This window comes from Salarias fasciatus, chromosome 15, assembly GCF_902148845.1.
Source record: "Salarias fasciatus chromosome 15, fSalaFa1.1, whole genome shotgun sequence".
Lineage (NCBI taxonomy): Eukaryota > Metazoa > Chordata > Actinopteri > Blenniiformes > Blenniidae > Salarias > Salarias fasciatus.
Window position 1 is genome coordinate 13,198,303 of NC_043759.1, and position 15,755 is coordinate 13,214,057.

The 15,755-nt window shown below is 40.9% G+C and overlaps 1 protein-coding gene across 4 annotated transcripts in view; it reads left to right on the forward strand.

Annotated features, from left to right (window-relative positions):
* The window catches only part of LOC115401484 (disks large-associated protein 2-like), an 87,965-nt gene that overhangs the window by 56,940 nt on the left and 15,270 nt on the right, over nucleotides 1-15,755 (forward strand). For 3 of the 4 annotated variants that reach the window (XM_030109736.1, XM_030109738.1, XM_030109739.1), the window contains 4 exons: nucleotides 3,287-3,504; nucleotides 4,286-4,439; nucleotides 5,645-5,864; nucleotides 14,043-14,087. In XM_030109736.1, the coding sequence (XP_029965596.1) occupies nucleotides 3,287-3,504; nucleotides 4,286-4,439; nucleotides 5,645-5,864; nucleotides 14,043-14,087 (637 nt within the window). The remainder of the gene's footprint in view (nucleotides 1-3,286; nucleotides 3,505-4,285; nucleotides 4,440-5,644; nucleotides 5,865-14,042; nucleotides 14,088-15,755) is intronic. The other variant, XM_030109737.1, reaches the window with a different exon arrangement.

Consider the following 15,755-nt stretch of genomic DNA (forward strand, 5'->3'; position numbering starts at 1 on the left):
AGTTATTTCTATGTTTGTGTGGGGCTGCTTGTGTGTGGAGCTGGAGCCACCGAAACAGGTATTTTCAGGTAGAGCATCAAATGAGCACAGAGATAAGTCTGTGCTAATGAGCGAGTGTTCTGCTTCCGTAAGTGTTTGGTGTCGCTTTAACCACAGCCTGAAAAATGATGAACAGATGCACAGAGGAAGAAAAACAGTATTTTACTCCGTTACAGTTGTCTTCACTGAATATTTCATGTTGTCATGATGCAGGGGAGAGGATAAATCCACATATTGTACGTTTGGAGAGATGCTTTGTGTTGCTTTTTATTGTTGGTATCCAACGAGTAGGCTCGAAGATGACGTCTATTTTAGTATGATAATGTGATTCATTTTCCCAAATATTCATTTTTGTTTCTCTCATGGGAGAGTTTTTGGAGCATATGGTCTCCATGCTTCAAAACTCTTTATCTTGAGAAAAAATTTGGAGAGAGAAAGGAGATTAATGATAGCCGAAGCCAGTGGGCTTTTCTTATTACCGTTGCACAGCGTAACCCCTCCATCCCTCTCTTAACGGAGGTCGATTAAGCACCTCACGTCGTCTAGCCTTCATCTGTCTGATCTGAAAACGGGAGTCACGTCAAGCACAGAGAATATTTGCTCTGAAAAAAGAAAAAAGACGAGGTAAAGAACGCATTACCATACCTTCGAGCTAAAAACGTGTGCATCAGTCATGAGAGAACTGTTGAGCTGGCGTGTGAGAGAGAAGCAGCTCGGCTGTACGACAGGCTAAAGTGAGTAACTGGCGAGTATTAAGGACAGCGCCCGGGGCTGTTGTTCCAAGTGCTGAGACTGCCCTGTCCGCTGGGAGAGCCGCTCCAGCTGCACCGCTTGCCGTCTATCTTGTACTCGTTGCAAGTCTGATCAAAACAGTGGCAGGACTTGCAATGCGTGGCACGCTACCAACGCAAATCCTCGCTCTCACAAGTAGAGAACTGGAGGGCATTAAAGACAAACAGTAATTGATCCCTGTGAACGGTTTGAAATTGTAAATATTAATCATAATTTGATCGGAACAAAGTCAGATAAGCTTGAATAAAAAGACGGGATTCAACACAGTGATTAAAAACATTGAGGGTAATTGCTTTTTTGGGGTTAAACTGGATGGACTCTGTGTTGATACTTATTACATCAGAATCTAATTAAAACCCACTCACTTCCTGTACATAAGCAGGTTTTACATACACATGTAAAACAGTTCACACAGTAATTAAGTTACTATCTCTTAATCACCATGTTAATTCTGATGCAGTCATGCTTTGAAGAGTTCATGTTTATAGCTATTTGAGCACAAATGTGACCATTTTTAGTTAAAACCAAGAATTACATCCTTTCTTGTTCCAGGCAATGTTTTGGCCTTCAGTATGAACAGTTTCATATCAGTTGATTTGTTTATGAATCACCTTTGAATAAGAATTGATTTTGAATGCTGTTGAGTGGCTTTGCATTAACAGTATTTTCTAGATACGAATAATTGTTGAGTGCCAATTTTAAAATTTTAGCCTCCAATCCGCAGCCTTTGCTGTGCAGACACTAAATACAAACTGCATCCACACCAGTGTGTGTGTGTAGAATGCTGTTTTTTTTTCCTCTTCCTAATAATCATTGAGTTTAAGATCTTCTTGATGTAATTTAAAATTTGAGGCGTTATTCATACCTACCATTCATCTGAATAATGACCCTGCATGATGTGAAGCAGAATTTGGGCATCTCTCAAAAATGCACTGATGCAGCTCAGCCTGTGGCACGGCCGCGCTTTCCTCCATCGCAGCACTGTCTAATAAAAATTGATGAATGAAAACATAACTTTGGAACATATCAAAAGTTAAACCAAAATGCTGACATTGTGAAATAAGTTTTGGCCAGACTAGTAAACCTGATAGTGATTTGAATTTTTGCTGGACTTCACAAAATAACAAAATACGAACCAATAAATAGTGGCTCTGTCAGTTAGTCCTGCACAGTATGCACAAGTAAAGAGTTTAAACATGGAAACTCTTGTGCTTATCAAGAGTGTGTTCACACTTGGCAGATTTTGTTCCAATAAAATCAGCTGGTGTGTTCACTCGGTTGATGCGGGTCCGTTTAATAAAGTGTGAATGCAGCCATGCGAGCCTGCCACGCACCAAACAACTGAACCAGCGCCTGCCGAGCAGTGGGTGTCAGTCAGCTTCCAGACAGACCCTGGTGCAGTTGGCTTAAAGCTTCATGCATTTTGGAGAAAATATTAGTTATTTTTCGTGATGCAAGAATAAGATAATTTGTGCAAAGTGCTAATACAGGACTATGAGCTTCTGTTCTGTAGCTACAGCCTGATACAGATCGCTCCTTCGTGGTGGCAGTGGAGAACTTGAAGAAAACCTCAAAGTATGATTTCCATTTGCAAGAAGGATTAACCTTTTTGCTTGTTTGATGTCAGGTGAAGCTCAGCAGAACGAAGCAGAGAAAATCAGATAAGAAATGTGAATCGGGAAGAGGAATCCAGGAAGAGCTTATCAAACTGCCCATCTGACACGCTTTTCAAAACTGTTCACCTAATTGGGCCCCATAGTTTTGTCTGATGTGGGGGCGACTGTTGGTGATCAGAGTCGTGATGGGGTGACTTGTTCCAGTAACAGGAACAGAAGGCGGACAGTAGGGGGCGCTAGAAGTGGGGGATGGTGGTAGGTGAAACTGAGGAGGTGGAGGTGAACCTTCAGCTGCGGGTGAGTGATAGTCTGGACAGCGTGGCGAATGCTGGCAGCCAAAATACTCCTGCCCAGTTTACTTGGGTGAACAGCATCAGTTCTGTAAAAAAACAGGGCCGGCTCCAGAAAAGGTTAAAGGTGTCGATAAAACCAACCTTGTTCACCATGCAGGCTGACTGCAGCCAGGTTCTGAGACCGAGGAATCTGCTGAAACTCCACAATTCAGCGATGGAAGAGGTCCAGAGATAAAATCAGATAATCCACAGCCATTTGAAAGGGCAAAAAGCTCCTTAAAATCCCTTTTGGTCAGATCAGACTGTCCACGAGAAGTGTCTTTAAAACCCACATGTAAAACCAGCCTCTTGATAAAAGCTGGGAATAAGCTCCGCAGCTCAGGACGTTCCTCCAGGATTACTGGGACTGTGGCTGCAGGGAGGCAGCGGGTGATGGAGATGAAGAGGTGTCTGTGACGAACAACGAATCCCCGACTATTGATGACCTGATTCCGCTGTATTTTGTTGAATGACATGAACGACATTCCCGTTTACGCCTTGCTACAGGTGCCCCAGGACGAGTGGAGCGGATACCCGGGGGACAAAGACGAGGAGATCCCGTGTCGGCGGATGCGAAGCAGCAGCTACGTCAAAGCTATGGGAGAGGTGGACGATGAGAGCGGGGATTCCGACACCAGCCCGAAGATGTCTCCACAGAAGGCCATCCGACCGGACGCTCTTGTCCTTAAATCAGCCATGCAGAGACCCCATTTAGACTCGCACAGGTAGGCCAAGCTCACACCACAGCCGGGGTCGTTCAGATGCTTTTCCAGTTTCCACATGGCGTCTCTGAATGGATGATAAATAATCTGCCTTGTTCGGCTGTCTGTGACAGTCAACAAAATGTTTTGGCGAATTTATCATGTGTGACTGTCCCATCACTTGTTACACTTTGATAAATTCTGGTGCTATGAACACCTGACAGGTTTGTGTTTGACCTTTTTGGTTTATTATTCATTTTAGGCATTGTCAAAGTGCGTCAAGTTATTAAACGTCTTGATCATGAAAAGCGAAATGCAGTAGAAATCCTAACGATCATCAGAAGGTGGCAGCATGCTTCTTGTTAAGTAAAACCTGTATAGTTTAATGAAATCCAGTGAATCCAGCGTTTCCACTCATTCCAGTGAGCAGATTCTGTTTAATTTGTTTTGCACGTCGATCCATTATCACGGTTGTGTTAAAGGTTGTACCGTGTGGTGCTGTTACAGTGATGTGATGTCTAAAGAGATGCGTTTTCCTCAGTTAATCCTCATAATTCAGGACTTCATTTACCCAGCGGATATTGATAATTTTCAGGATTTATTAACAACTGTGGGAAGGACTCCTACACTGGTTAAATATGATTGATTATTTAAGAAATTGGACTGTGTTACAGCGCATAGAGGTAGATCTACAGACGCCACACCTGGTTTTCTCAACAAGTTGTTTTAATTCAGTTGTTATCTGTGACTGTTTTCAGACGGTATACTCATGTCTCTCCCCACCTTTTTTTTTGTCCTTGTTCAGCCAGGGCTACCACTTGCAAACAAGAGATTTGCGGCCCCACCCTAGTGTAACGCTGGACCCTGCCACCTCCTTTCACCCCCCACCCTTCCGCTCTCGCAACCAGAGCTACATGCGCGCCGTCAGCACCCTCAGTCAGGCTAGCTGCGTCAGCCAGGTGAGTCCCAGACATGCACTGCACGGAGGCGACCCGTGGAGACAAGTATGACACCCTATGGTGGAGCTTAGTAAGGACAGCAATATTGAGGCATTGGATATTCATGGGCTTTTATACTGAAGGTCCAGAGCTGACTGTTAGCTTGTAGAAACACTTTGTGCATGACAACTTCAGAAAAGGAATATACGTTTTGGCTTAGTTTTAATCAGATCCAGTCATATATTTAGTTTGTTTTTTAATGTTTCATAGCCAAGTTGTAAATAGTGATGTCTAGTAAAGGTCACTAACACATGATCTGGCATTGCTCCATCATATTTACTCATAAACAGGTAACCATTGATAACCATAGTTGACTTACTTGAGTCATTTTAAAGCCAACGGACGCTGCAGTTTCCTGTTTAACCTCACATGAAAAACCAACCTTTCCAGGTACCTCCCTCTTTAATACCCTGCTATGAATCTATACAGTTGTGGAAGTCACTTTTGGACCTCCATGGTGGCTCAAGACGTGGTTACTACAGTAAGGCGATCTCTAAGACAAACAGCAGCAGAGCCTCTCTATGGACAAGGACTAACAGGAAGAGAGATTTTAACAGCTTACCCCTGTTTTATAGACAAGATAAATGTCTTCGGGGAGTAATAAAACTCAATTTTCAGATGTGTATTTTACAGTACACTGTACGGTAATAAGAAAAAGATAACTTACATTATTTAAATAGGAATCAGCTTTACAGATATACATTCTGAGAGGAAGTGAGTAAATGAATCGACTGTGTTAGAGACATACACACTCATAAATCAGATTAAACCAAAACACATGTTCCCCATTGACTAGAAAATACAGGAATGAATATGACTGAAATGTTTTTTCATGTAGAAGAACTTAATGAAATTGTCAGACACATTAGCCTGCAGGGTTTGTTTTTCCCCCTTTCTAATAGGAGCATTCAGCATACAGTGTAGTGGTATTTTGGATGCTTTATAACACAAACTGTATATTTTTTAGAATGCTTTTGTTGTCATTTGCATGCTTTTTTTCCCCTTCATTTGATCTTACATGTGTTCAGTTCAAAGTCAAAAATGCCAGTGGCCTTTCCTAATGCTAACACTCCTTCATATTTGCTGTGCAAAGGGGAAGAATCAAAGTGAGAAAGAGAAAGGAAGAGGAAAAATTAAGGACTGCTATTCCTGTTTTTGTCTCTCAGGTGAGTGAGACTGAGATCAATGGCCAGTTTGAGTCAGTTTGCGAGTCCGTTTTTAGTGAAGTAGAATCCCAGGCTATGGAGGCCTTGGACCTGCCTGGTTCGTTCCGCACTCGAAGCCACAGTTACCTCCGTGCAATTCAGGCTGGTTATTCCCAAGATGACGACTGCTTGCCTTCAATGACATCCTCCACTGTCACTTCAACTCTCAGATCCACAACAGGTAAAACAATCCCCTCCCCCCCCCCCCCCCCCCCCTAAATGAGCCAGGGCTTAGTCCACATATCCTCATACATTCTATACATGCGCACATCTGGACATACCTACATATGTACAGTGGGGAACCCTTGAGCTTCTAAGATGCCACGCTGATTGAGTCCACCGATTTTTCTTTCCAAGCTACGGTGTGCTTGTGTTTGTTTCTGCCACTGCATACACCCAAAAACATTGTTTTAGGTGGACCTGCTTGTGTGTTACTTGCACGATTCATGCATCATTAGCCGAGCTTCCGGTCGGTCACTTGTGTTGTTGCCAAGCTGTAACCCAGGAAAAACAAAATAGAAGGGTGGGAGGGTCACATTATAAACACAGCCACGACACACACACTATCACGACGCAGCCACACTACATGGCATGACTAAGATCAACAGGCCCTAACCTGAGCATGCTTTACTGTGGTGTTATATATGTGTTGTGCAAAGCGTGTGAGTTACCTAGGGAGGGATGAGGTCTGAAACGGGTCAGGGGTCGGGCAGCTGTAGATTGTTGACTTATTTTTATGAAAAAAAAAAAATCTACCTGTCCTCCCCCTGCTCTGTTTTATCAACATAGCACCATTTTGTAACTGACCTTGTAAATGACCTCATGGCACACAAAAAAAAAAAAAAAATTAATAAATATTAATCAGTTCAAGGTAAGTCAATAAGCTTCATAGACGAGAACACACGCACACATGCATGCTGGTTGCACAAAGGGACTGTGCAGTGGCGGCATTTCTCTGTTTGAAAAGCACAACCTTCACAAAGTATTGTTGTATTGTGTTGCATGAACTAGAGAATAACTTAAGGCAGCTGCGATGTGAACGCAAATAACAGGTCTTCAACACTGTCATATCCACTAGAAAGATCCAATTGAGCAAATCTATGATTATTAGATATTTTTTATTTCCATTTTTAATTATTATATGACAGTGGACGTTATCAGTAGAATTAGTCTTGACTTTCAGCTACGCCCTGCTTTGACTTCAAGGTTTTTTGCAACACAGTGCAAGCAATATGTCCCTTATAAGAAAGCACTGTAAGTTCTTTGTGCAAGCAGAGTCTTTGCAGTAAGTCCCCCACTCAGTGTATTCCGTGTTTTGCCTGCAAGAGTAAAGCTATGAACCCTATTGAAACATTTTTATCTAACTATGTGCATTTTTAAACATTGACCTGGACTTTGCTTTTTGTGCACTTTTCTGTCAATTGATTTATTGGAGACTTTTACTCATTTTGTTGGTTTTGTTTCCTTGTTGAATCTGGAATTTTGTTTTTTGGAATCCCTTCATCTTCAATTGGGTTTCAATCGACGTTTTCCTCGACGTGACAGAAGTACCGAGGATAAAGGAGTGTTCTCCAATCCCACTGTCTTATTTGCTGAACTCTATCCATTTAGCTCTCTGCTCCTAATCTGTCGGCTCTGTACGGGCCAACACAACCAGTTGATTGTACACCTTTTTTTGTGAAGATTAGCGTGTTGCATCAAAGACAGTCTGTCCGATAAGGTTGTAGCAGCCTAGAGAAAGGGTTCCCTAGATGGTGATTAGCTTTACACAGTACAATCACCTCCCATTCACTGTAAACAAAACTTGTCCTTTGGTGTACTCTCTATTTTTCCTCAACAAATAGTGGACCTAATGTTAAATACAAAAACTTCAGACTATCATATTAAAACCAGTTGATTTTTGTAATCTTATTTTCTACATTAGTTCTCAGCATAAGTTTATAATTAAATTGTAACCGCCTTTATGAGTCAAACCCTGAGGTTAGTGGGCCCTTGAGTGGGGAAGGGATCCCATGATGCTCTAGGGCAGATGAGCAGCAAACCCCTCGCCATTTGACCATCCAGCTCTTGAAGGATAACCAGGGGGAAAGAACAACTGGAGGCATCAGTGATGATTGTTGCAGGTATTTTAATGTTGACACGCATACATATATCTATGTATATGTGTGTTTTTGCACTGCCTTCTCAGTAAAAAAATAAAAAAAATAGATGCATAGAGTCTATATGTAGTTGGTAGAAATACCTCGTTATGTTATGCTGAGTAGCAGACAGTTCCAAACAACTCATAAAACCTCAGACACTTTGTATTCTTAAAATACGACCATCTCTGAATATTCATTGCAGTGATGAAGCTGGCTTTTGTGAGTTGTTTGCCTTGTCACTATTTTTAAGTGTTCTTAGATCACCATGTAAGTGTAAATGTACTTCTCAAACTTTCCCGAATGTTTCCATGTCGCAACCATAAAATAGCATTGACTGTTCTCGCATTGCCACCGTCTCCAATCATTTGTGAAAACAGCATCTATCGGCTGTATCTGTGTAAATCTTTTTTTTTCTTCTTTCTTTCTTTCTTTCCATGGAAATCTGACTTCTTTTTAAGGCCACCCGTGGCAGAGTCTAACCCTTGGCATTGAGTTTGTCAGCTCTCTTTGACTGTGGGATTGCAGCCTCTCCCTGGTGCAGCTCCGAAGGGGGCAGGGGTGATCCCTCCCCGTACCGGGTTATTTAACTCCTCCACATGGTCTAATCAACCACTTCGGACCTGATATGTTCAATAGGGTTCATATCTGCTTCTTGGCCCAGTGGGTTGTGATTCTTCTGCTACCCTTTACATCTTTTCTTTTGCACAAAATGGCACAAAGTGACTGAAAAACATATATAGACTTTGTAGAACAGGGGTTCGCAAAAAAAAAAAAAAAAATGGATTCATGATTTGATAATGATTGATGTATTTCATGTTTAATTCCACTTTTTGTTGTGCTGTGCAGTGAAAAGATGGAAAGAAGTCTTGAGATGACTGAGAAGGCAGTGTAAAAACTTTACCAGAAGCCTACAGTATGTGAGTTTAATAATGACCTTTCAGCTAAAAGGGGTAAAGAAACTATCAAATAAAGGTTTTATTCTGAGTGGAACTTTCGCCATGTGACATTTTATGAAAGAAGCACTGACACAAGTAAAAAACATGTTTAAAAAAGAGATTATTTTCAAAAATAAAAAGTAAAAAAAGGTTATCAATTCCTTGAAAAATGCAATAACCCAGTGGCTTTACCCTTCAATTCTTAGACCCGAATGGGCCATCAGTGTATCTGGACTTGTGTGTTTCTGGAACTTGCCACTCACATACTGTATGTTTTCCATAGATATATGTTTCTTTTCTTAGCTGAGAAATCAATACACACCATGCTCCAGCTGTTCCTTTCACCTTGAATGTCCTTCTGTTTGCATATTCACATTTTTCTTCCAGAGGGATATGATGTTGTGGATGGAACATCCTTACTAAATGACGACATGATAGAGGATGATGATGGTGCTAGCTCCTCTGCCTATGCGGAGCTGGAGAGGCTAGAAAGAGAAACCGCTGCCGCTCGCAGCCAGCACAGTACTAGCTCCACCGTAACGGCCATCTCCGTCCCGCCGGCATCGCCCCCCTCGTACAGGGTCCCCAGTGCTTCGCCCATAGCCACCTCTGAGCCGCCGGTCCCCCAGGCTCTTCAGGCCTTCAAGGAGTCCGCCAACATGGTCGCCGCCTTCAACCTGCAGTGGAAGGATGAGATCTCGGCGATGCGCTACGAGCTGGCGGAGCTGCGCCGAGACGTCTGCGGGGAACTGAAGACTTTCAACAGCAACTTCTTCAACTTTACTCAGTGCTACAACATGTGGACTTTGTGCCGGGAGCCCTGCAGCGACAGCACCACGCAGACCGACGACAGGGTGTCCATCGGAATCCAGGCGGGCTCCAGCTGGTCCATCCGACAGAACACGGAGGACAAGTCCGTGATGTGCCAACCGGAGCCAGCACCGTTCAGCATCATGGATTTAATGAACCCACCTCGGATTGAGATTATAGAGGGAACTCCCGAGAGCACGCCAGAGGGGTCAGGCAGCCCCGCCAGCCCGCTTCCAATCGAGGATTTCCCATGGGAGATCAACAAAAAGCAAAAGGCTCACAAGCAGTCAGACACAAGTTGCCACGCAGGCGGCCACAGAAGCGCCAGTCTAGAACTGTGGAGCAGAAAGTACACCAGCGGGCCCATGTCATATCTGTCTATGTCATTCTAATCATTCACATTCTGCGCATACTGTCCATCCAGATGAGGAAGCCAGGGTCAAAACCTGACATTTATCCAGAAAAAGCAGGGCAATGCTGTTGTTAGATGTCCCTTTACTCTATGCAGACACAGAGTCTGTCATCTCTTGAACAGGTCACGGTATTGTTCAAGCAATCTTTTAACAAGTGTCTTGCTTAGCCATGGAATAAAAGCGAGTGGTTTTGTTTCACACCAGAATAAGGTGGACATCAGAATGTGAGAGCGACTGTGGCTGATATTCAGATCCTCAAGTGCCAACAAGTGCAGCGTTATCTTCCCTCCATTGTCTTAAAGACACAACTCTCTGAGGAAAAAGAAGTCCCAAGTGAGCAGGATGGAAAATCTGAGGGGTAGTTAATAAGACTCAATAATCAGCCATGTGCGGTGAGGCATAATCTAGTCCGTTTCTGCACACAAATCTGAAAAGCTCATGTTCATTCCAGTTTCTCTTCATGTAGAAACATTCTAAGCACCTAAGTATACTGAAAAAAAATACTGTGAATAACTTTATAAAACCCTAGTTTTCTAAAGAACGTATTACAGATAAATACATTATTTAGAAATATATTAATATATAATTAAATTTTTAGTTATCTAATAAAAGCATTCCTTCACCATGGCCTTCATCCATTTTGTAGCCAGTTCGAGTTGAAATGGGAATCTTGGAGAATTCCAAACCCTCGATAGTGTTCTCAGCATACGGACAGAGTTGAAAAGACAAACAGGACATCGTCCCCCCCAAAAAAATTTATAGATATTAAATTCCCCGGGAAGCCTTATCGATCACCCTCTCAAGGCTCCTGAGACTTGGGTTGCTGACCAAAATTGTTTACAATAAATCACTTAAAGAGTTTTTCTAAAGTCAGTACCTGTGGAGTCAAACGGTAAAGGAGGATTCACAGTGATCATTATGTCTGAATGTATCGGCTTCACTTCATTCCTGCACAAAACGCATCCATGTTCAAACTCTGTACATGTATATAAATGTACCATTTTGTATATAGAGAAACTTATATTCAATACTGTTTGCGGTTCCAGGCGTACTGTGTTCTGACAGAGCTGAGCGGGGATACAGCAGTTCAATGTGGTTCTAAACCAAACAGCACTTTTTTCCAGTCTGTCTTCTTTTATCTCATCGTGTTCATCAAACCGCTAATTTTGCATAAAAAAGGTTGGTAATGTATACCAGTGTTCCGACTGTTTTTCATCACTTAAATGTTTGATAAAGTGTCTTACCTAGTCATAGTATATTATATTTATTTTAAAAGAGAGAGAGAGAGGGTCAAACAAACGCAGAATTCAACGCTGGTCCCTATGAGTAAGACAATCAGAGCCGCTGAGGGCCTCTACCTCTTCAACGCGTCCCTAGAGGTGCAGTATATTTCCACTGAATGTACTAACACCGCCTCACTAGTGATGGCTTTGCCGGGCTCCTGTCAGACCTTAACAGGTAGGAACCCCCAATCATCCGCTATATTTGGCCAAAAGCTCATTTTGTGCGTTACAAGAAAAAAAAAAATGCCATTAAGCCGCTGACATCCCCCCACCCCCCCCCCCCCCCCCCCCCCCTTCCAAACACTCATACTCTCCACCGTCTCATACCAACATGGCGTAAAACCGAGTTAATACTGAGGCACACGGAACGGAGGCCAGCAGCAGAGATCCCTTTTCTCTGGACGATCACTGCAGCACAGGACCATGGGAAGCCCGTACGTATCAGAGCCCTGACTGAAATGTGAACCTTTCTAAAAGACTTAATAAAGGAGAGACGCCGCCCTCCATGTCTTTATAGAGAAAGTGGATCTCCTGCCCCCGTCGCACCACCAAAAGACAATGTTTTGCAGAAAAAAAAAAGTGGCATTTTGAAAGGATGGCATTTGTACCAAGGTTGTACTAGAGGTAAGAGAGAAATTAACGTTTGACGCCACAAATGAAGAATAAGGCAAACGTTTCCTTTTGCGTTTTTTTTTTGCAGTAGCTCCACTCCACACATCAGACGCAACGCCCAACATGATTCATTTGCCTCGATAATCTAATCTATGTGTTACAGAGAAATGCTATATGACACGGTGTTTAATGGGGATTTTTGGAAGTAACTCTTGAACTCGGAGCTTTCAGTTCTGTAAAGATAAAAGTCTCCGGGGCGAGGAGTGATGGAGAAGGGATACCATCAAGTGTATTTGCTGTCATTCTCTACTATTTGCAATACAGAATAAGAATTTTTAAAAGCCTATGACCTATTTATTGTTGTTATAAACCCAAATAAAACAGTTTTAAGTTGAATTTTTAGTAAAGACCAGCCAAGAGCTGGATTTTGATGAGGAAAAAAAAAAAAATCGTATCAGAGTTTCATGAGAGGCATATGACTGTGACAACATTTAGCCTATGAATATTTTAATGTATAGATATATAGTGTGTATGAAAAACCTTGGGAAGGCTTGTGTTCATACTTTTGCTTTTTGAAAGATTAAGGGGGGATTGCAGTGGCATTCTTTATTTGCATCTTTTCCCATCGTTTGTGGGAAATGCAAACTGATTTAAAGGTGCTGATGACCGGCCAATCATGATGTCTCCAATCTGCATCCATTCATTCTATGCAAGTCCTTTTTTCCTTGTTGTGCGTCATTCGACCTGTCGCAGTTATAGATGGTTCTTTTGTTAAGCCTTCATGCAAGTCATCAATATCTGAAATACAATGACATTTTCTGAAACCATTGGTGGCTCCAAAAAAAAAAAAAAAAAAGGGAAATATATATTTTTCTTTTTTTAAAAGTTTACTTTTTTTGTCAAACAGCTGTTTAATTCAGATTTCTTCCATTTCAGCCTGTGTGCATCCTGCAATCTCAGTTTGATGAGGAGATTCCTGCTATTCGGTAGCATCCATGTGCTTCTGTGATACAAAACGAGCGGAGCACCTTTGTGTTCATATTTATTGATGATTCATTTACAATATGAAGCAAAAATTTGAACAAAAAAAGTGGAATTGCTGTAAAAATGCTTAACACCATTCTAAATTTCTCTATAACTAAAATGCAACCTGGTAATGAATTGATGCTCGGGGACCTCGCCCTTTCCAGAAATAACTTTAATCCAGTGTGTCATTATCATTTCATTATTTATCCCAAAGAAATTATTCTTCCCAAAAGGCAAGTTGATATGTAGCAAAATACAGATCTTAATATTATTTTGGAAATGATATATGTAAAAGATAAGCATTTAACAAAGAGTGAATAAAACATTGAAAAGGGTATTTACAATTATTTTTACCCATGCAACCATATTTTGTGTAGTGAAATATAGAATTATTTGTTTGAGATCCTGACCTGTCTACAGTCTGTAGTCGGTGACTCCGTTTTTTTCTGTTTACATTCTGTTGTCCTCCAGAGATTTGATGCAACAACTGTGCCGACTCTGTGACGTCCACTTATTAGGACAAAGGGTTTTGGATGGAACCTGATCTCACCTGAACCTGTAAAATTGCTTGAATATAAACCTTTTTCTACCCCTGTTCTTCTCTTCCTGCATTTCTTTGATGTGTCTCGGACATTCATGTTGCAAATTTTCAGGGATCTCAGACTGTCAGAGTTACAAAGCATCCTTTTTAAAACCACAGCGCAGCCTGAATTTGTCAGCTTATGCTTATTTTGTTAAAAGAATGAAAACATTGTGTGATACTTTTATTTATTTTTTGCTTATTGTGGTGTTCCTTGTGGATTTTCATTTGAACTTTCATTGGCCTTATGTACTTTTCATAAATTGGTATAAAACAATGGATTAAAAAAATGTTCATGATGTTTATATTTTATGTTAATTTAAATGGCAAAATGGGGGTCATAGCTTTACAATTGCATTCAAAGTTGAAAGTGACTTAGAGCATTGATAGGATTGCTTTGTCCACAGCTACACACACTGCAAACACACGACACGGGCCTGACACGATGTCTTTCACTCTGACCCTCTCAATATGCCTTGCTTTTCTACTAAGCTATCACCTTTTTTTGTTTTTCTTTGTTTGTTTGTTTTCCTTTTTCCTTTTTTTCCCCTCATTTCAGGCGCCCGTAGCTTAGCTGGGGGGCGTAGAGAGTACGGTAGGTCTGGTAGGGAACCGCTTTATTCTCTTTTTTTTGTCTGTCCTTAATGCAGTTTTTCATGCATTTTGTCTGACTCATTAACATTTTTTTTCACACAATAAACGAGTGATATGATAGGTTAAAGATGACATGGTGCATCAGTATGTATAAAACTGATTATTTGAGGGTTTTCTTGTGTTAGTCCTGGATATAAAAATAATCAAACCAAATGAGAGAAGTGTGGTTACATGTCTGCTGTTAGCACACAGGCATTTTGTGTACACTATATGCGTTCAACAGAATAAAGGTCTTTCCATACTCTGCGAGAACAGAGGAATTTGTTCTCGGTTTTCGGAGTTCTCGCAGGTTCTTTGCTGATCATCTGCGCAGAACCTTTTTTCTGATTCGGTGTCTGAGTCAGTCAGATGTTTGCAGGGACTATGGTTCATGCAAAAAACAGAAAACACCACATAAATATACTCTTTTCTTGCTTCTTGCACTTCAGTACTCAAAATTTTCTTGACTTTGTCAGAACCAGGTTTGTTCTCGTTAATGTCACCGTGAGAAAACAAAGGAATTCCTTTGTTCTCGCAGAGTATGAATCCTACTGGTATTTTCAAAACCTGTTCTTTACATGTGGAAGAAATATTAACCAACACGTGCATGAAGCTTTATAAAAAAAATAAGTCCCGCTTACACTTGGCATTGAAATGTGTTTTGGGTAAATTGATCACAGATCTAAATAGGTGTGAACAGTAGTGAAGTCGTGGACGATGTATAAATACACTCACTGACTCAGGTTTCATGGCACACGCTAAAGAAACGAGCTGCTCAAGCAGCACCGTCTGCATGAGCAGCAGACACATTTAAAACCTCCACATGTTCGTGTTTGGGAAGTCGGAGCTCATTCATAATAGTTTTACATGATGTTTTCAGTATCGATATCAATGCAAATGTAGTGTAGAACACTGAAGTTCAGGTTTTTAGATTATATTCGGTGAAAATTAAAAATGAGTCATCAGCATAATAAATGAATTAATGACCAAATAAGGATGTGTGTCTCAACTTATCAAAAAACTGACATTTCATTGAACAAATAAGACATTCCATTGATTACAAATAATGCTTTAGAAATATTTATGCGTCAAAAATTTTACATGTAAAAATGGAACAAGTCTCTGCTGCTGATAAATGTCCTGTTTAAGGGAGGAAGCCTTCACACAATTAACATGATCATAACTAAATTTAGAGCCTGCTTTTATGTGGGTTGGTTTGTTTTTGGCAGAATTGAGAAAAGTTTCAGAACATCATCATATTATTACTACCTTGAGCAAATACAGTGTGAAAGATGATCCTGTATACAGGAATAAAGATGATGTACATGTGCATAAACATATTCAAGTCTATTAGTCGAGTAATAATAAAGGCCATATGTTTTTTAAAAAAAGCGTCCCATTTTCTAGTTAGTTAAAAACTAGTATACTCTAGTAAAAACTTGTAGTTGTCCTGGACACATTTCAATACCATGTGTGATCAGGGCCAACGTCCATAAAACTATTGAGGTTATGTTTTCTGTTTGTTTGTTATGTTTCAATATTAATGTTCTGTTTAAACTCATTGCTGTTGGAACTGGTTCACTTTCTTGTGTTAAATCATTTTCAACTTTTTATTTATTATTATTTTTTTGGTTTAAAA